The sequence below is a fragment of the Silurus meridionalis genome, chromosome 20 (assembly GCF_014805685.1).
Source record: "Silurus meridionalis isolate SWU-2019-XX chromosome 20, ASM1480568v1, whole genome shotgun sequence".
Classification (NCBI taxonomy): domain Eukaryota; kingdom Metazoa; phylum Chordata; class Actinopteri; order Siluriformes; family Siluridae; genus Silurus; species Silurus meridionalis.
Genome location: NC_060903.1, coordinates 16,373,140 through 16,396,069, shown reverse-complemented (window position 1 = coordinate 16,396,069; position 22,930 = coordinate 16,373,140). Strand labels below are relative to the sequence as shown.

Below are 22,930 nucleotides of genomic sequence, written 5' to 3'. Positions count from 1 at the left end.
CACGTAAAAAGACGTCGGCTCATAGCTTTCCCGAGGATGTGGGTCTCGACGTGTTTTATAAATAATTGCTTATTAGGCGATTTCCATGTACGGAAAGTTCACTCAAACGCTCGTACGCAGCCGCAACGTCGCCGGCTATTTAACAATACAGTACTTTTTTTTTCTGTGAGCTTTTAACAGCCGTGTTAGTGCTTCTCTTCAGGCACAGCATATACAAAATAAACACATCTAAATTAACAAGTAAATACATAAATAATTCATTTAATCGACGTTAATAAAATTAGCATTTTTCTGTGTACAAGTCCTTTTTTGTTGAATGCCTTCTATTGAGTCTCCAGTTGGCGTCTTTCCTGCAGTCGGAGGTCCAACGTGAACTGAACACGAGCTGCTCGTGCAGTAAACAAGATGGGACGAAGGTGGCGCAGTCTGTGCGATGTGCTCAGGGTTCACGCTTATCCTGTCCCGCTATCCCGATACCTGAAGAGTAACACAGGCTCACCATTCCCACTGTGTTTTTTTTTGGGGGGTGTCTTTGGCCACTCGCCTGCATGCAGGGACGCCGGAGTCACTCGGGTCACCGGCCTGGGCAGGACATGGGTTTTACGCACTGGCCCTGGTTGAATACCAGATTAGCAGGGCAGTGGCAGCCGGCAACGCAGGGTCTCGTGCACGGTCCGATCTCATTCCAGTTGTCGCAGGTTTTGGTGCAGCCGGGGCCGCAGGTGTCGTACACGGCGCCGTGTCTGCATTGCGTGGCTGCACAGAAAGAGAAGCAAAAATGTTAGTTCTCGTTTGGACTTGTATTAGATACTGCTAATTCGAATGTTTTTAGGGGTCAAAGGATAAAGAATCTAAAAATCCCCCACAAAAAAACAGAGTAAACATAGAAGTATATCATGAATTAACACAGAGCAGGTGACCACAATAAGATAGATAAAGTTGTATCTATAGGTGGGCCTAATCTTTTTTTCTCAACATTTTGAAAACCAAACACAAAAAAACTCGCCACAACACCTGTGGCCTTATTTGCGCAATTGAAGTAGTTAAAAAGAAGGTTTTGGGCTCAATCAGGTTTTGACTCATTAATAGATCAGTGTGCTGAGAGTCACATTCGAGTCTTTAAACATAAAGTTGATTAAGCAATGAGTCTTGTGACAAAAATGATAACAGGAACATTATAGTCATAATAAATCATAACACTTTGGATACTTAAGTTCATTTGAAGGGAAATACTTTTGTACTTTTACTCAAGTGAACGTTTAAAGGGACACTTTTACTTTTACTGAAGTCATATTTTACTCTCTAATTTAACTCAACTTCATGGTTTGTGTACTTCATCCCTCATTGCAATTAGGTAATAATACAAAGACTGGTTTCTGATCAAAACAAAGACCAAAATCATCGAATGTTGAAAAGGGAAATCTGTGAGACACGTTAATCAGGCAAAGAAAAAATGTATGAATGATTAAAAATTCACAAATTATTGGTCACTTTTACTATTTTATTTAAATTTATGTAAAGCACATCTACTAATAATTATATATAAATAAATTAGGGATTTTACTGATGCAAATATGTTAAAATTTGTTTCATGATACAAATTTCCAATGCACACCTTTTTAAATCGTTAAATTTTGATGATGAATCATACCATCCATAATATGTGACGGGTAAAAAGCCTCTTTCTTTCTTTTTTCTAACAAAACCCAATGCTCCATTTGATTCTGACCAAATTTTTGCAGTCTCAAGTCTTCTTTAAAGCAATCTATAAACATTCAGAAATGATATTCCTGATCTCTTTGGCCTGTTCCTACTGTCACATCATCCAAAATGAAACACTCCTTCTAACAGAGCTTATCAGTGAGAAATAAGAGAAAAATAGGACTTAAATGCACCTCAAGAGTAATTTCTGATTTCCTTTAGCATCTCATACTTACTCATACAAGACTGTTCAGGCCTCCAGAGCACAGGCGCTCCCTCTCTCTCACACGCCCGGCTGTAGGCGATAAAGGACTCGCAGTAGCAGTTCTTATGCACTGGGCATTCACACATGTCCGTAACACACGACCTGAACAGAGACAATACTTAAGGAATTAATTAAAAAAATTATAGTATCATTAGATTACACAAATCCAGAATCATACTCCTAAAATGTACGGCTTGTGCTTCAAACCATGGAACAAGAGCAGCATCTAGTGTTTAGGAGAATAATTACACCTAGGTTTTTGATCACTCTGAAAGAAAACTAAATTTTATTTCTCCCACACCACGTAAAGGGCCTGATGGCTTATTTGCCGTTTCCGTAGAAATTTTCGCTACAGGGTCGGGTTGCAAGCCCAACACCCACCATCCTCCTCTCGCAGCTGCAGAGTGGCAGCCTGGTACGGGTGGGACTCAAATCCACAACCTCAGAGCCAAAGTCCAATTCCTTAACCCTCTAGGCCATGACCTCACCACACATGCATATATTTTATACTTATTTTGAGCATTTGTGCATGAATATTTCATTAGCAATTTACAGCTAAAATCCTTTAATGCATTGCACTAATGTTTTAAACTGAATCCTCATCGATTTAAACCAAGCTCGAAGCAGAAATTGAATTTTAATCCCGATTTATGTGAATTAGCTAGCTCCTGTCTGTGACATTTATACACTGGTTTGCAGAGGGATGGAGCTTTTTAGGAATCAAGAGTTGACATTATTTAATAATACACAAGTATTGTTTTAGCCTGTGCCAGTGTTTGTGCATAATACATTTGGATAGTAACGCTAGCAATGATAATGAAGGCAACTTTGTTATTTTCTTTTTTACATTCATCCACATCTGGATTTTTGTCCTTCACAGTTGAATAATATCCATCTACTACCTAAAGAACTAAAACATAAAGGAGGCCACTAATTCAGATTTTCCACCATTGGGCAAACCTTCTGTCCTCCTTATATTAGCTTGTGATGGACCTGTACACAGGCTCTGGTGCTTACCAAGTTGTTAAACTTAATCGATTTAGCAGTAATCAAATTAAATTGAATTTTAATTCTGATCGATGTGAATTATCTTGTGACTGTGACATTTGCATACAGAACAGGGTTTTTATTCGTATGAGGAATCAAAATACTTGACAATTATTTGACTAGTATTAATATTATTTTAGCCTTCTGTAGCGTTTTTGCATAACAAATGCAGATTAACTTAATAATGCTTGCAACAATAATGATAGCAACTCATATTTCAGCCTTGAATGTTCCTAAATGTTCCTAAACTGTAGGCTTGGTGCAGGAGACACCAGACCTCTATATAAACCAGTCATAGTAACAATGCTAATAGTAGCAATTAGTACATATCTTTTTTATTATCTTTAAATAGTAATTTTTTCAAATTACTATAACGCTAGTTCACATTCTAGCCTGTATAATCTACAGCTTATGCATGTTTAGCCTGTTTAATATAATAATAGTTAATGTTTAGCTTGTTGAGTATCATGCTAGTTCATATGCTAGCATGTTTTTGTTTTTGTAGAATGCTGGTTTATCTTCTGGTTTTATATATTTTATATATTGTAAACATTGTTCACATTTAAGCCTTTTATAACAGAGTTCATATTTTGACTGTTTGCTATGATACTAGTTAATAGTTTAACCTATTTACAATACTATTTTATATAATGACCTGTTTACTGCTATACTATATTTCAGCCAATTGTAAATAAGTAAGCATTAGGTAAGAGCATAGACAGACAGTCAGACAGATATACAGACAGACAGTCTGACAGACAGACAGACAGACAGACAGACAGACAGACAGTCTAGCACAACTACAGAAAAAAAAAGTAGAGACTGCACAAGTATATTATGTGGTACATCAGTTACAAAATTAGATGTTTTCTACCCCAAACAAATAAACATATAACTATGTTTTTGTTTTAGCGAGGCAAAAATGAGTCACCTATAGAAGGGGGCAAAATCGACCGCAGAGTGGCACTTCTGGAACTCCCAGGATTTGAGCTTGTGGCAGGAGCGGTGTGCACGAATCTTCACCTTGACCGTGCCTGGGCAGAGAGATGGCGTGGGCCTGCGGGGAGGCTGCTCACACACCTCATTACCATCCACACGCCATGAATCTGCAAACTCGTCCACGTCGTATTTGAACTGACCATCACTTCCCACCGAGTCATCCCGCCTGTGACCATTGTAGTTACCACACAGACCACAGAGACGATTCTTCAGATGAGGAGCGGCGACTACTTCCACCAGACTGTCACCATCCCATGTGATCTCCAGACCTGACACACACACATATATGCACACATACAGGAATACACACATTAATACACAACACCATGATATTTATTGTCATAAACAAATATATTTTAATTGTTAAATGAAGACAATGCTTATTTAAAAAAGCTTGGAAAAATATTTTATTGAAATTGAACTCTATCTTTCACCTCCTCACTTTTACTTTTACATTACTTCACGATTAGATGTTTTAGGAAATAACAACAAAAGATTATTGATTGGTCTAGTTAATGTATAACAATAATCTTTTTTGGAAATGGAGATAGATTTGTTGTATATATTGAAGAATAAAATATTTTATAGGCATAGAATGCACATTAAAGCTAATATAATAATAATATTAATAAAAAAAAATTAAATAGACTTCCCTTTAATATGGACACCCTAAGAAGCCATGCATTATAATATTGTACTTTGACTATTTTCCTGGACGAATGCCTAGAACATAATCAAGGACCTTTATACATATGGCTCAGGTGTCACATGCTAGGACACAGGTTTTCTGTCAGCTCATTGTTCGGCATTTGTTCAGTCTAAAAAAAGGACAGAAGTGTACCGGACTGGACCCCTGGACTGGTACTGATATTTATAGCTTGTATTTATTAAGCTTGGTGTGAAATGATGTAATATATCCCATAATTAGCACCTTCACCCCTCTTGGTCCTTACCTATGATGGTGGTGAGTTTCAGCAGGTATCCATCGAGGTCGATGTGGACGCCGGTGCTGTGGAACGGCAGAGCGACGCGAGTGCCGTTCTGACGCACTGTTAAGTGTTGGTGCAGGCTCACGGTCATCCCCGGCATACGCAGCTCCACCGACTTGGTCCAGGAGAACGAGCGTGTTTTTCGAGCATCATTCTTCACCAACACAGTGAAGCCACTCGCTGACGTGCAGTCCTTGGTCAGGACATACTGACACGTGCCCTGGAAGTTAAAGGTGCGTCCGTCGAACGTGTTGTAATGGGGGTCGCCGAATACAGTACACACACCTGGTTCTGAGAAAGAGAGGAGAATACTTTATCGTGATGTTACAGCATTTGACACAAACATCAGTTTCAGGCTGACCTTATCGTTTCATTTAATTCAATTTGCTGTTTTGTTTGCCCTTCACTCATGCCTTAGATTGGCATTTTTTTTTCCTATAGTAGGTCCATTATTTGAGAGGAAACATGACCGTGGTTGGTTTTAACACACACTGGAGAATTGTGCACGGCGGATCTGATTGCACTGGAAGTTAACATGAGACAGACTTCAGCTGCCTGGCCTTTTGACCTTATCTTAAATGTAAAAAAAAAGTGAGTGATGTGACATGACTATAATTTAATATACCTACCAACAAACTACAGTAGGTACCAGGCCTTTATTTTTTGATGCATTGTGGTAGCTTACTGTAAAGTATTAAAGCATTCATTTACCCAAATACTACCACCATTATAGGGGTCTCAGGGCTACGAGGGTTGTTATAATAATGATCATTTTACGATCAGGCTACAAGTTATGCTTTTTTTATGATTAGAAGTGTAAGTTTCACCACCACCATCTTTCTGTATAATAATAATAATAGCAGTCACCAGAGAACAGTAGTAAAGTATTTATTTTGAAACCCTTAATCAGCTATACAGTTACTAATCGGGCTAATTGTTATATTAAAACTTACTACAGACACAGAAATGAATAACAGAGTCGTCCCCTGCGTGGGACCGTATTAGAGCTACTATTTTACATCTGGGCCATCAAAACACGCTAAGGAGCTTTTACTTGAATAAAACAATAGCCTGGCTTTTATACATATGTTCTATTTGTCTAAAAATTCTGTATATTCAGTTCACTAATTAGTCTTCTATTGTAGTGTTGCCTTTTTAACTATCACAGTGGAAATGATTATGGTCTTTGAATCAATAAAAACTGCTTTTTGTGCAGCATGTCCTAAGGGCAAAGGCGGGATAATGGTGAAGGTAAACTTACTCACTTTCAGTGCAAACAGGACAGCAGCCAGTCCGGTTCAGTATCTTATTCTGCAATAACACACATAGCATGCAGGAAAAAAAAATGAGCACCATTTTATAGACAAAGTCCAAACATATAGAGTCACACGAACAGACATAGTGTCTCAGAGCCCCAGTGGAAGCGGATAGATTGTTTTAAATACCATCAGAAATGCACATCAAAGGTCCCTTCCCCCCTTCTTACCCACCGATCCCTTCCGCCCCTCCAGCCCAAAAACACAACACACACATCGAGCCATACACTCAACCGGAACCATGGTGCATTCAGCGTATACAAAGGGCTGTGGTTTGAGAGAGCGTCTAAATATAGAGGGCTGTTTCTTTGCTGTCAGTCAAACACAAGGCAAAGCAGTGGAAAGGCTGTTCGTGTTGTCTGGCTGTCCCCTAAATCAAGGACAGGTGTGTGCTGGGAAATATGCAGGATGGGTGAAAATCAGATATCTGGTTGAGTAGTGGAATTGCCCTGGGCAAAGATAAATCACAGGCGCAGAGAGAATAAATCACGACAGTGTATAAGTTACATCAGCATACCACACAGGAGGATATTCCCAACGTTAGTTAGTTACAGGCTGTAATTCTGCTAAGAGGCTGATGTGATGGGCGGTGAACAGATGGTCAGGGTTAGAGAGATGGGATTTACAGATCTTACTGCGAAGATCCATTATTCCAGACTGAATGTCACATAACATGGCTGGTCATGTCCAATGTCAGTAGCTTGCCAATGAAACAAGGTTTGAATAATGCATTATTCCATAATAGGACTTATGTGGGACAAACTATCACTTACACACATATATTTAGAACTTCAAACAGCATTGTATTTCAATCTGTTTTATGTTCGTGATATCTTCTCAGTCACTGCTTATGTTTTGTTATAGATATGTTAGCAAAGAAGGCTAGGATGGAAATCAGCCCCGGTTTGGCTTCTTTATACAGTTCTGTGTGGTTTTCTATTGGTGGTGCTGTAGTGCTCGTTTTGTTGAAAAGTCGGAATATTGTGTGTGTGTGCATGTCGGTTGGTCTGTGCATGTTTAAGTTCCTCACCGCAGGACAGCTGGTCACTGGCACACAATGTTTAGGCTGACACTCGATGGTCCCCTTTACACAGGTGCATAATGTGCAGTTCACAGATGACCAGTGATCCCCATCCTACAGGAAGAGAGAGCGAGAGAGAGAGAGAGAGAGAGAGAGAGAGAGAGAGAGAGAGAGAGAGAGAGAGAGAGAGAGAAAGAGAGAGAGAGAGAGAGAGAGCGAGAGAGAGAAATAGAGAGAGAGAAATATACTACTATTTATGGGTATCCAATGTGTCTATTAATACATACATTCATCAATTCTACATGCACTCATCCTATCCTATTTCTATCCTTTAGTTTCATCATTTACATACATCAGTCCATCTATTCATCTGTCCAATTATTGCACCCCAGTTAGACATTCATCTATATTATCCATCTATTCATAAATCCACTAATTTAGCTTCCAGCTCTTCATCTATCAATCTAATCACCGTTTATAGTCAATCCAGCCATCCATCCATCCATCCATCCATCCATCCATCCATCCATTCAGTGAGTTCAACATTCCCCACTGTCATTCATCCTTACTTGTTGCATCCATATTTGCATTTCATCCATAGGATCCATCCATCCATCCATCCATCCATCCATCCATCCATCCATCCATCCGCTATACTTTGATACTTTTATTCATCTATCAATCTAAACATTGCACCACCAGTTAGTCATCCATCCGTAATTAGTAAATTGTATAGTTTTTTTTTTAATTTTACTTAATTTTAGTTTCCTGTCCATTCATATATTCATTCCAGCATTTATCTATTCATCTATTTGTTCATTTTCAATCCTTCTATTTATAGTTTTTCAACTAATTCTCTCACAATCCTTTCTTTCTCCTACATATCAATCCATTCATGTAAACATATCTATATAAATTAATCTGTCCTCTCATCCAACTACATTTCTACCCATCCATTTAATTCAATCATTCATAAACAAATCCATCCTTTTATTCATTCATCATCTCATTCATCCATCAATCCATCTTTTCATCCAGTCCCCTTATACATCTTTCCAGTCCTCACCCTGTAAATCTTGTTTTTGACTCTGCAGTATTTGATGTCCTCTGTCTTTAGGTAAGAGAGACACTCAGGGCAGCACTGGTCACTCTGGCAGCTTCCTGCTAGTGAACAGCGTTTCCTACACACCACTGTGGAGTCCAGACAGGTGCATGTTGTACAGTTATCCAAGCTGAAGGATGTATCATTCTCATAGACCTCACTATGGAATAAGCAGCTGCCCAGAGACAAGTCGAACACCTTCCTCTGACCTGGGGAAAGATAAGCACGCTGTCTGTGATGCTTTAGGCTCAATGATGGAAATGTAAAATTAAGCTATGTGTAGGCATATGAGAAGCTTACCCTGGCACCTGGGACAACACTGTCCTGGAGGGGTGTGACTCAGATGGGAGGGGCAAGACAGGACAGGACACACCTCCCTATGGCACATTGTTCGGCTTCCCTGAGAATGGCATAGTGTTTAGTGTCCGAATATTGGAATAAACTTTTGGATGTACGTTTTAATGTGGACGTTTCTAATGGATAAATAGTGCCATGTTAAGCAGAAATGCACATGTCCTGCACATGACTATGAGTAATGAGCTGCGGTGTCATTAAAAAAAAAACATTCATCATAAAGGCCATAGTGGAATGCTGTAACTTTTTATTTAATCTTCCAGTGTTTTATCTTTACAGTAAAGCAAACCAGGTCTCGAAGCTGTACGTCCCTGCAGTGTGCGACTGTGCACAGGAATGTTAGGACTCGAGGTGGAGTGAATGACTCATACAAACCCATGTAGAAGGTTTTAACACTGGCTTCATTAAAATGACCAAACAAAGCCATGGAGAATATAAACCAAAGTCTCTCAAGAGCCAGAAACCAGCATCCAAAATAAACCGTGTTTGGAGAGCCTCCACAGGCCAGCGGTGTAAGCCATACTCCTGTACTTCCACTAACCCAGACACACACACACACACACACACACACACACACACACTCTCTAATTGCCTGGGAAGCACAGTAAAGGCCTTAATTTATTTATTGTTAAAGGGTGGTGAAACAAGCCCAAGGCTCCCTAGAGGACCAAAGACAAACCCATTAGTTGCAGATCTCAGAGCTCGGTCAGATACCGCAGGAGATTTGAAAAAAAGTATGCCTCTAGCTATGCTTCAACCTCAAAATTAGTGCATCTGTGAGATAGAGAGTTCAATTTGATCCGAGAGCAAACGTGTATTAGGAACACGTGTGCGTTAAAAGCTATAAAGCGTGCCTGTTTGTCTGGAGAAATTCAGGAATGCTGCTTTGTACCGGAGATTAGAATCGCGTGCAGATGTCTTTCGGGAAAAAATGACAATTTGCAGATATGACTAGCGGGAGTACTCACGGTGCACGTGCATTTGATGCAGGGCTTTCCCTCGGGGTGAAACTCTTCCCTTTCTTTATACAGACGACCCTCGAATATACAACCTGTGCACAAGGAAGATATTTTAAAAAACATGTATATTTAAAGAAACCAAGATATTACAATCTAATACTTTTCCAGAGACACACACACTCACCTGGGCAGGAAGGGCAGCATTTCTTGGGATGGATTTTGGGGTTTTTGCAGGGGACCACACACTGCATTTGTGCTTCGGTTATTACACCTTCCTGTCCCGAACACAACATTAAGACATTATATTTACCAGGGTTTATCACTTTATCATACTACTTTATTGTAGATAATCTTTCTATAACAGCATAATATTTAATATTTTATTCCTTACTAAATATACATTATATAGACAAAGGCATTGGGACACCTGATTTTCTTCCAACAATATGTGGTTCTTTACCAAAAAGCACAAAGTTGGAAACACACAATTATATAGGACGTCTTTGGATGCTGTAGAAACCCCTAGCATGACAATGCCCCGCTGCACAAAGTCAGCTTCATGAAGATATGATTTACATGAGTTGGAGTGGAACATCTTGAATTGCCTCTGACCTCAACCCTATTAAACACCCTTGTAATGAATTGGACCTTCACCCCAGGCCTCCTCATCTCACCTACATCAGTTCCTGACTTTACTAAAGCTCTTGTGGCTGAGCATAAATCACATTTTCATTTTCCCAATAATTATCTCATTCCTACAGCTGAAAAGTTGTTCAGCTTGGTTGTAATGGGATTAGAACTCATGCCATTCTGAGCAGAAGTCCAACATCTATCCACAGCCACACTCCAAAATGTATTGAAGCATTTTCTCAGAAGATATTCTAACCAAAATTATTATAACCAAAATGTGGAATGTTCAAAGATCATTCAAGGTCAAAATGAAATGAAATGCTTCTTTGAAACTCACATTTGAATATTATTTCAATTTCTTTTTTTACTTTGTTTCTTTAGACCGGACTCATACACATCAAAGCTGTACGTCCGCTCACACTGAAGGATCTCGTTGCTTATTTAGTGAATATGAAGCGCTGCTATATTTTTGGCACTCTTTTTTTTCCCTTTGAAGCTGATAGTGATCCAGGAAAACAATGAGAGCTATAACCTGAGGTATTTCTGAAATGGTATGAATGACAAATATATACAAATTTGAACTTTTAGTAGCCAATTTTAAAATCCTATATTTTATTATTTAAAACCATTTTTGGTCACTAGTCATTTTTCATAAAGCAAACTAATTATGCTTATTAATATTAATTTACTTGCTAATTGCCTTCTCAACTTCGCATAAATCCTGTCATTCTGCCTATTTTGTAGGTACATGTTTTATATTTGCATACCATAGAGTAAAAAAAACAAATTTTTACAGTGTAGCACTTTTAAATGAGCTTGAAACCCTCACAAAAGAAAATCGACTTTTTAGTTGTATTCATTTGGCAAAGCAACTAGACAATATTAACAAAAACTATTGGGACGCCTGACTTTTCCAGCCATATGTGATTCTTCCACGAACTGTTACCACGAACTTGGAAGCACACAATTGTATAAATGTCTTTGGAAGCTGTAGGATTGAATTTTCCCTTCGCTTGAACTAGGAGACGCAAACTTGTTCCAGCAATGACAATACACATGTGCATAAAGCCAGCTCCATGAAGACATGATGTACATGGGTTAGAGTGGAAGATCTTGGCAGTGGCCTGCTCGAACGCTACTGAACACCTTTGGGATGAATGTGATTGGCTGCACCCCAGGCTTCTAACCTCATCTTCATCAGTACTTGATTTCAATAATGATTTTATGGCTGAATGAGCACAAATTCTCCACAAGCACACTCAAAAAACTAGTGAAACATCTTCCCAGAAGAGTGGAGATTATTGTCAGTGTGAATGGGAACAAATGTGGAATAGGATGTTCAAAAATCGCATTCCAATCTTATGATTATGTGTCCTGAATCTTTTGTCTATATAGAGATATTTCTGAAATGGTATGAATAATACATATATAAATATATAAATTTTATATTTAAATTATATATACATATTTTATTTAGCTTTAATAGATTTACTAGTCATAAAACAGACTACTTATTACCTATTTTTAATATTCATTAACTTGCTAACTGCCTTCGCAACTTAATTTAAGGATAAAGTCTGTCATTTTGAAAGAAGGTATTTTTTGGTATTATTATTTATTTATTTATTTATTAGATTGACTGACTGCCTCACAAAAGAGAATCACCTCTTTACTTTTATTCATTCGGCACCTGCCGACACGTCACTCTTCCCTTCAGCAGTGTATTAAAGCAAACTAGAAATAAAGCTTGACCTGTTAGAAACATACTCATAAACTATATTCTAAGTGAGACACGTATTGCTGTTCACGTGACATGCGCACTAGCGAGCTTGTGTAAGCTGACTACTAGATTAGATTTATTATTATTGGCAATAAATCAGTTTAACGACTTAATGTTTGACCTCCATTTGGTTGTTTTTTTTTCCCGTCCTATGGAAATGGAAATCTCATGGGTGCTAATAATTGAGGGTAAATGCACTCTTATGAAAGCCCTCAAGAGTCAAAACCGAACAGAAATCTAAACATTAGAGACCTGAACTTTGTATTTAATGTTGATTTCTATATAATTTCCGGAGCAGGTTCACTTTTTGTTCTGCATCAGCACAAAGATCCTTAAAAGACACGTTATTGAGTCTCACCTGGCACCGGCGTGTGATACACGGCATGGTCGGGGTCGTCCATGAATACGAGCTGTTATAGGACTTCCCTTCCAGCTGACAGCCTAATAAATAAAAGAGAACAAGTGAGAGAGTAGAAGAGGGAGACAGAAATCTAAATTCTTCCTCTGAAAAGCACACCACTGATCTCCTTTACCCCGTGCTGCATAGTTTAAACAGAAAACACATTAAGTCACTACTGTGTAGATGGAAACCCTGCTCCATGTGGAAATGTCTGGGGCTTTACCGTAAGCCCTCCAGAGCCTCATATGCCCTCTGTCCCCTTGCACCCTTCAACACCACCCCACACCACTCCACCTCTACCCTTGCAACGTTACACATCCAATATGGCTCCGGATGAAAGGAAGCAGCGTGGAGCCGTGAGATTTGGAGGAAACACAGGAACAACACAAAAGATGACGACTGGGCTTTTCTATTCAAAACTAACAAAACGTGTCTTGACATAAAAAAAACAAAAAGCCCAGGCATCCTTAATAAACCCTCGACTCATAAAAAAGACAGCGAGACAGAGAGAAAGAGAAGCAGATCACAAACAAAGGGCTGCAACCCTGCTGTGAAGATATGAGTTCAGACCGGAGTGACCTCAGCCATTTCTTTCTTTCTTTCTTTCTTTCTTTCTTTCTTTCTTTCTTTCTTTCTTTCTTTCTTTCTTTCTTTCTTTCTTTCTTTATTCCTTTCTTTCTTTCTTTTGGAAGGAACCTACAGTGTACCTTTCTTTCTATCTATCTATCTATCTATCTATCTATCTATCTATCTATCTATCTATCTATCTATCTATCTATCTATCTATCTATCTATCTTTCTATCTTTCTTTCTTTCTTTCTTTTGGAAGGAACCTAAAGTGTACATTTCTTTCTTTCTTTCTTTCTTTCTTTCTTTCTTTCTTTCTTTCTTTCTTTCTTTTGGAAGGAACCTACAGTGTACATTTCTTTCTTTCTTTCTTTCTTTCTTTCTCCTTCCTTCCTTCCTTCCTTCCTTTCTCCTTCGTTCCTTTCTTTCTTTCTTTCTTTCTTTCGTTCTTTCTTTCTTTCTTTCTCCTTCCTTCCTTCCTTCGTTCCTTCCTTTCTCCTTCGTTCCTTTCTTTCTTTCTTTCTTTCTTTCTTTCTTTCTTTCTTTCTTTCTTTCTTTCTTTTTTCTTTCTTTCTTTCTTTCTTTCTTTCTTGCTTGCTCTCTCTTTTTCTTCCATTCTTTTTTTAATTCTTTCAATGACGAGAAGCCAAACCAGTGCTGGAAGCAACTCAGAGTTCGTAAAATAAAAAGAGGATTTTATTTCGGTGTCTATGAACTTCACTCTACACCAAAACACCTATTTCTGAGCAGCTGCTGAACATGTGTGGATGAAGTGAGGATGTTTAACACACACACACACACACACACACACACACACACACACACACACACACACACACACACAGACTAATGGAGTATCTACAATGCTACAATGGTTCATAAAGATACAATCAAAGTAAAACAAGAGTTATATTTATTTATACCTTGTTTATATATATATATATATATTTGTATTGTTTTTTATTTAATTGTCATTCATTATTTTTTACCATATAATTGATTTATTTCATAAGTAAACAGAAAAAGGATAAAAAAAATAAATCACACGCATTCTTTATTATTATTATTTTTTTTATTTAAATTTTTCTAAAGCGCTATACAAAAAAAAAGGATAATTTTTTTTTTAAGAAATCATGTGTACAAAATGAATATCGCCTGTCAGAAAAAAAATATATTTCAATGTATTGATTAATTTTCAATGAATGCCGCCTATTAAATGGTTATAAAATATGTTTAAAAAATGATCTAAATCAATAATATGTGAATAATAAACAGAAATAACACTAACTGTGAAACTAAATTTTAAAAATGTGCTTCAAAAAGGTGATGCTGTAAAAAGTGACAGTATGTCTGATCATTTTATGGATTTATTAATAAAAGGCATTTATTTGAGAGCTGAATGTAAAATGGGTAAATCAGTGGATTTTACCTTTGCATCTTTCGCAGCAGGCTCCGGTCTGTTTCACCACCAAAGCACAGTCGTCTCCCACTAGAGGGCATTTCTCCTGCTTGCAGTCTGCTTTATTGTTCTGGAAAAAGGAAAGATTTAAGGAGAGAGAAAAAAAAGAGACATTGAGAGACAGAGAGATCACATTAAGCTGTCGTTTGTGTCATATTGAGCTTTTGTGACTTTATCGCGTAATAAAATTTGGAAAAGTTTCCCGTTTTGATCCATTTTTCTGTTTTGACTATAAAGTGTGAAGCGCACGGGAAACGTTAGGAATAATACAGCCCAGTTTTATGCACGAGCCTGGTTCGTATCAAGGGCTAGAGACAGAGAGATACGCGATGTGAAGGCGGGAGAAGTGAGACTGCACAGGCGAGTTTGAGAGAGTACAGTCTCCCATCCTATTTCCTTACAAACGTCACCAAGGTCAAAGGAATGCCTTGCGCCGCTAAACGCTGTCAGGGCTATCGGCTTACAAGTCGGCCGGCAACAACCCGCCCTCCATTGATTTCCTTTCATAAAGTCAGACCCTGGAGTAAGTCAATACAAGGAATTCATTAACCCGTCACGTCGCCTTGGAGAGATGACAGCAGAAGATGGAGGCGGAGAACCCGAGAGTCCCACTGAGACCAGGCGTCCTTTTGACACCAACCAAAAGCCGGCCGGGGCTCGAATGCCACGCTAAAACTCTCCGATTGTGTCAGACATAATGTTTAACTCGGGAGGTTGTACAGTGCCGTTCGCCTCTGACCCTCTTTAACACGTGTGAAAGGCTGGGACACACAAAGCTCTTTCAGTGCAATGGCATTTAATAAAACGCTGGACTTTTCCCCCCAAAAACCAACAGCTCATACACTATATTCAGCTATATTTTCCAAAATATCTTATATGATTGGTCAGAAGATGCATACGTTCAAATTCAGAGGTTTTGTTATACAAAGCAATAATTACTGATATACAGTTTTCTGTAAGGAGATGTTCATTTATCAGTAATGGTGAGAGTCTCCATCTTAACGCTTTGCAATAAAAAGCTTTTGTACCATGGGAAAGTTTTCAGGACGGACAAGTTTATGCTTTCAAGTATCTTATTACTGACAAAGCAAACAACCCCATATTATTTCATTCCTTAATTCAAAACGTCACATTATTGCCTAAATCGATTCTTTTAGCATTTCTGGGTCATGGACCATTTCTTCGTCTTCGTCTCAAACCTACCCATGGATTTTACAACGTCTCGAGTTTAACAAGCTCGACGCTTATTTTACGACGTCTTCCTGGTCGCAGTGCTAAATGTTTGCGCGTCAGCCTCCGTTTACGCATCTGTGCTTTTTTCCTCCCACTGAGTTATTACTGCGGATTATATCTGCCCATGTTACTCTTTATGAAACAGGCCAAAGGTCAGAAGAGATTAAAAGATTGGAGCCTGTGAAATTCTCTCAAAACTCGATGTCCAGGCAGAGAGGAGGCCTGGGAAATTCTTTAGCCCCCCTATTCATTTTAATGATGGGAGTCGGTTTATCCTGTAAAGAGTTCATTTTATTTTAAATGGTTTTTGCAGCATTGCGACATTTTCCAAACTCTGTTTTGGAAAAAAACTAAGAAAATATTCCTCTGCTTAAAATTCGGGACGTCAGGTGTTCAATAGCATTTCGCAATTCGTTTCGTAACTCAAGCTCAAATCTAATAACAGATATATTGAATGCCTTTATATGTACACTATATAGACAAAAGTTTGTGGACACCCGACTATAAGATTTGTACGTGCTTTTTGAATATCTCTTTATCCATATTTAGTCATTTGCTGTTAGAATAACCTCCACTCTTCCAGGAAGATGTTTTACTGGATTTTATAGTGTTACTGATCTAAAGTACGTGAGATGAGGAGGCCTGGGGATGCGTCCCAGTTTCTCCCTGAGATGTTTAGTAGGGTTGAGGTCAGAGCTCTAATGCAGGCCAATAACTCCAAACCCGTAGATCACAGAGCTGGCTTTGTGCACAGGAGCACTGTCATGCTCAAACAGGTTCAGGACTTCTAGTTCAGGTAATGGGAAAATTGAATGCTCCTGCATGCAAAGACGTCCTATGCAATTGTATATGTTGCGTTTAACAAAAACACCTTTCAAATCGAAATAAATCAGAAATCTGGATTTGTGACGATGCAAAAAGCACTTTATATACAAAAACTGTGAATTTAAATAAGTTGCATCCTAAATACGAGTATTTCCTTGAAATCGCTTAACATTCAGATTAACTTCACGCGTATATCACTAACGTAAGCTGCTAGACTTTTAGCCGCTAACAAAAGAACATAGCATCAAGTGAGTGAGTGAGTGTTTTTTTCTGTTGCGTAGCCTCTCTGACCTTTCACCTTTTACCTTTCTCTGAACAACATAATGGTTGCGACCTACGCGGATGATCATCAACTGCTTCCTTTAATTCCATTAACTGGGCACATTGTGTGCTTTCAGATTTACTGAATGCAGTCAGAGATCTGGGGGTAAATTTCCAGAGGAAAACATGGCAATAATTTGATTCCAGGAAATGATTCATCTGCTTTATTTTTAGTTGAAGTTGCCGTTCTAAAATTGTGGAAAAACACTACATTATATTTAGAGGAATTAAAGATTGAATTCTTTTTTCAAGGCGGATTGTGCGCACGCCATTTTTCTCACTGATTAATAATATTGCGATACATTTCTGATGCAGTATTATCAGAAATCAACAATCTTTATCCTAATTTGGATTGTTCTTGCAATAGTTATGGGTTTGTAGTTTTCTAAGGACAAAAAACTTTCTGATAATGAAACTCGTCCCAGCTTTTTAATATATATCCCTGTTGTTTTTTAATTCCTATTTTTCCCCCAAAGAAGAAAAAAATGTTTTTCTACAAACTACAATTATAAAGAACAATTTATTTGTTCTTTCTTACCACATTATCTGTGTGAAGCTGCTTTGAGACAATGTCCATTGTTAAAAGTGCATTGTTAAAAGTGCATAACATCTTGTTATGCAAATAAAAAAATAATTAAATTAAATGTTTTTCCTCAAAGCCAATCAAACTGAATATATATCTCATTTTCATCCAGTGATGATATTATTAGTTACTGCTTATATTACGGTCAAATCCGCCTGCATCAGTGAAATAATAAAACTTTTTAATAAAAACTTAAAGAACACATGGTGAAAAAAAAAATTTTCTTAACAACTTTTCCACTGCGGTTCTGTGCATCGTGTGAACGTTGATTATTGGCGAATTGGAGCAAATTATTCTGTACACACACTTTTGTGTCTTGAGTCTGTCCTGTCTGAATTCAACTTCATGTCAATGGAAGCAGTAAAACACTTGGTGGTGTGTAAATTGTAAGAAACCAATCAACGATCAGCTGCTCTGATCAAACAATTGTGGATTATTTCCCTTGAACAAAATGCCTCTGGGTGTTTTTTAAACATGTTGTTCGAATACTAAAATTAAATTATGGTAAAAAAACAAGCAAACAAACCAATTAATTAATAAATGCATGAAGGGCTGAGACTGAAGACTCTTCCCATTAATTTTGCATAAACGCCTCAAAAAAAAAAACTTTAACACTAATTGCACAAAAATGTTTTTGATAAAATAATAAAATTCGGGGGAAAAAAATCATATATCAGTTTTCCACGAATACTAAGGGTTGGGAATTTTGCCTCTCTGAAAGACATTGAGTTAAAAATTGTTTGCTCAACCGGACAGACACGAGACGTGGGACGTCAGACTTTGGGCGACGCGCTCATTTGGGGGCTCATTAGCACAGAGATCGGGGGTCCTGTGGCGCTCTTTGAACAGCCATTAGCGGCCACTGAGCGATCAGCGCGAGACGAGACACGCAGCCGTCTCGACAGCTCGCGCGCTCAACCCTGGAGACCCGCGCGACCTGCAGCCACGCAGTGAGATGAAAGGCGTTTCGTGATTACGTCACGAGGACAATGGGGGGAGGGGGGGTTCGTTATATAATAATAATAATAATAATAATAATAATAATAATAATAATAATAATAATTATAATAGCATTAATATAACTTCAACAATAATAATAATAATTATTATTAGTAGTGGTATTATGTGTATGCTAAAAAAATCACGTGATCGTTTTGTGCATTTCACCACGTGACCAATATGCTTTAACTTCACGTGAGAAAATCACGTCTGAAAAAAATTAAATTAATAGATGATATAAATTATTTTTAAAAAAGCCCATTTATAAATAATACTATAAGCACGTGCACGAGTGAAAAGTGTAACAGTAAATCACTTGGTAATGTTATTAGTTTTTTTTTTTTGTTAAACGCTAAAACGAATCAGCAGCTAATAAAAAATAATAAAAATTTAAAATTACATTTTTGGTCACTTTCAGAAAAAAGAAATAAAAGTCTAAAATCCATCTTTTTTCTTCTTCACGAACTGATCGAATAATTTGCCCTCATTTAGATTAAAAAAGAAACCCCTTTTCTCTTCTCACCAGACAGACGCAGGAGATGCAGGGGTTGTCGGTGATGTTGGGGATGTGCAGAACCTCTCCCTCGTTGTCACAGCTCGCCTCCGTTCCTGCGCGAGACGCACGAAGGATGAAGCACGTGAGATGCGCAAAAAGAAAAAGGAGATAAACACTGTAAGAACCAGGCTTATGGATTTGAACCTGATTCTACCTTCTCTTCATTTATATCAATAAATAAATGAATAAAGAGGTGCAGAATACATTACACTTCACGTTTTTTTAATCACTCCTGTAAGACCCCTCCCCCCCCCTTAATTAATACACAAAAAATACGACACGCAGTTGTTTCTCGTGAGTTCTTCTTCGTGCTCAAAAAAAAAAAAAAAACACGAGCGCGGAATGCACGCCGTTAATCACGAGCTCTTTCCACCTGCTCTGCACGCGCTCGAATCCAACTTTCCCCACATCTCTCACTGCGCTTTCCCGAGGGGACACAATGAGACAGGGGCATGGCTGCGTCCCAAACCGCACACTCGTGTAGTATTGAACACAAAATAGATCAGGGCTTACTGTCACACACACACACACACACACACACACAGACAAAACGAGAATCCCAAACCGCATAACAGTTTTGCAATGTTCTGTGTGGTTAAGAAATATGTTGTTTTAGTAGGATTCTTCTTAAAAAAAAACAACATAAAAAACTAAACAAAACAAACAAAAAAAAAACCAACACTAAAGTTTTCTCTAAACAGAAAACATAAATTCTAGACAATAAACTTCCAATAAAAACACTTTTCATATCAATTGTATGAGTTTTGCGTATATTATTGAGCACAATTAGTAATGCACATTAATCTATCTATCTATCTATCTATCTATCTATCTATCTATCTATCTATCTATCTATCTATCTATCTATCTATCTATCTGTCTGTCTACCTGTTTATCTATCTATCTATCTATCTATCTATCTATCTATCTATCTATCTATCTATCTATCTATCTATCTATCTATCTATCTATCTATCTATCTGTCTACCTGCCTGTCTATCTATCTATCTATCTATCTATCTATCTATCTATCTATCTATCTATCTATCTATCTATCTATCTGTCTGTCTACCTGTTTATCTATCTATCTATCTATCTATCTATCTATCTATCTATCTATCTATCTATCTATCTATCTATCTATCTGTCTACCTGTTTATCTATCTATCTATCTATCTATCTATCTATCTATCTATCTATCTATCTATCTATCTATCTATCTATCTGTCTGTCTGTCTGTCTACCTGCCTGTCTATCTATCTATCTATCTATCTATCTATCTATCTATCTATCTATCTATCTATCTATCTATCTATCTGTCTGTCTACCTGTTTATCTATCTATCTATCTATCTATCTATCTATCTATCTATCTATCTATCTATCTATCTATCTATCTATCTGTCTGTCTGTCTACCTGTTTATCTATCTATCTATCTATCTATCTATCTATCTATCTATCTATCTATCTGTCTGTCTGTCTGTCTGTCTGTCTGTCTGTCTGTCTGTCTACCTGCCTGTTTATCTATCTATCTATCTATCTATCTATCTATCTATCTATCTATCTATCTATCTATCTATCTATCTATCTATAAGCAGTGGTTTATAAGCTCCACTATTATATCTTAAAGTGTACCATATAGATCTAAATACTAAATATAGGAAATAAATGAGCCTTTTTGAAATCAAGTACAGATAAATAGTACAATGATTTAATTGTATTTTGATAAATAAACCGTTTTTCTTTCTGAAAAAAAAAGGTAATGTGATGATTATTACTCCGCATTAAAACCCATTGGTATGAAGGGTGCGTGAAGAGAGACGCTGAAAGAAAATATACCGACTGGAGAAAACGATGCTAAAATAATGAACGACGGCAAACACACTTCCCCAGAAGACGCGCGCTCCCGACGAATTCACGCGCAACTTTAGATCGCAATTAAAACAACAACAACAACAATCAACAACAACAGGTTGACGCGGTTTCGGTAGAAGTCAGTGACGCACGCACGAGCGCGGGCGCGCGCTTGGAGCTCGGCTTACCTGTAATTATGGACGCGATTACCTGAGGAGTCTGCATTAATAAAAACAAGAAGAAGACTCTGCGCGTGACGACCAGCCTCATGGTCTCGCGCGGTGTGGAAAACATCACTCAGTCCCCGAGTGTAAAAAAAAATATATTATATAAAAAGAAAAAAAAAAAAACAATAATAATAATAATGATGTTAAAATCCGGTCAAAGTGAAGACATGGATCTCGGGAAGGTTTCGGAATCGTGCAGCTTCTTTTAAGCACGAATGCGCAGCGAGTGCGCGCGCCACGACTCCCGGTCTCTTTTCCCAGGTATATCCTCCAATGGCTTTGGGAAAAGATGCTCGGAAACGTGAAAGCCGAAAGACGTCAATATCCCCGGTGACGGATATCGGATCAGCGTCCTGAAGGCGTGAAGTCACGTTGCGGCTCGTGCGTGCGCAAAGGAAAAGCGGCTCGGGAAACCTGACGCGCCTCCGACGCCGCCGGCGCGCGCACTGAGCACTGAACTGCACTCGCACCCGCAACTGGAAAAAGGGGATTTGATCGGAAAACTCCGCTCCTCCAGTTAAACGTTCCCGCGGCGCAGGAACCTCCTCCTGAGCATGAACAGATCAGCCCCCACCACACACACACACACACACACACACACACATATATTTTAATCTATCCACGGCTTTATCCTCCAAAACCTTTTTGGTGGAGGTCGTGATGGTGGTGGTGGTGGTGGTGTAGATGGTCTTGGTCTGCGCGCGACTTTCTAATAAAGAACTTAGGGTGGGGTGCTGGCGGGGGGGATCCGCCTGTTCTCCTACCACATCTCCTCTTACTGCTCACCAGGTTGCGACAAGAGAAGTTTAAAGGGGTTTCGGACGGAGCCAATCAGCTGCTCCATGCATTAAACATTAAACATTACACAGGAATTGGTGCAAAAGACCAAAGGCTGCTCTGATACTCATTGGTTTCTGTTATGCAAACAGACGCGCGTGACCGGCTGCGCACACACTTAATTGCGCAAGATCCCAACAAGGCACTGGATAACAAATCCAAAAATAAATTCAGATCCTGCTGCGTTTTCTTACAGTTTTATTGCAAACCAATTTAATCTGAATCCAGCAGTAACTGCTTTAGGACGGAAACAGTGCCCACAGTAATCAGATCCTCTAGATGGCACCAAAGAGAACTTCTGCACTCAACAATCATGGGCACAGATGAGATCATTGTATTGATTTCTGCAAAATCAGAACGTTGTATATTGAATAAGTGGTGTAAAGAAATTTCGAGACAGATCTGTTGATCTGAAAGTACTTTATTTATCCACAGTCCATTTACACACCTTCAAAATCGTCCTTTTGCACTGAAATACAGCACTCTCAGCGTTTATATCACTTCTGGAATATATGCTGGAAGTCTTCTTCTCTGAGCATGTCAAGCACCTTCTGTGAGCTCTGCAACAGTGTCAAAATCCGTGAACCGGATCTTCATCTTCAGGAAAGGGGCAGACGCGAGATCAGGTGGATTGTTCTCTGATGATCATCTTGCACTAGTTGCTGAATGATTTTGACATTTCTCTGTCTTCCTGTGAAGTTAGTATCATTAGTCTGGAAACTTTTTGATACCCCCTCGTACACAGCGGGGTGGGAGAAAATAATAGATAAACCTGTGTGTGTGTGTGTGTGTGTGTGAGGTCAGCTGGTCACCCTTATAAGCAGTGACAGACTCCTGGACTCCGCTCGGTCAGCTGTCGGAAGGGCATGAGCTTGTGACCAGTGACCCAGGTGCGGGGCTAAGTGG

General features: G+C 38.5%; 1 protein-coding gene across 1 annotated transcript; it reads right to left on the bottom strand.

Moving 5' to 3' along the window:
• Nucleotides 1-245: 245 nt before the first annotated feature.
• On the bottom strand, nucleotides 246-21,847 carry bmper (BMP binding endothelial regulator). Its single transcript, XM_046876118.1, has 14 exons — nucleotides 21,149-21,847; nucleotides 19,074-19,159; nucleotides 14,560-14,659; nucleotides 12,522-12,604; nucleotides 9,938-10,028; nucleotides 9,763-9,845; nucleotides 8,741-8,840; nucleotides 8,405-8,649; nucleotides 7,348-7,452; nucleotides 6,267-6,312; nucleotides 4,966-5,292; nucleotides 3,945-4,281; nucleotides 1,938-2,068; nucleotides 246-756 (listed from the first exon to the last, which is right to left on the bottom strand). The coding sequence occupies exons 1-14, from the start codon at nucleotides 21,252-21,254 to the stop codon at nucleotides 575-577; spliced, it is 2,022 nt and encodes a 673-aa protein (XP_046732074.1). The 5' UTR covers nucleotides 21,255-21,847; the 3' UTR covers nucleotides 246-574.
• Nucleotides 21,848-22,930: the final 1,083 nt, after the last annotated feature.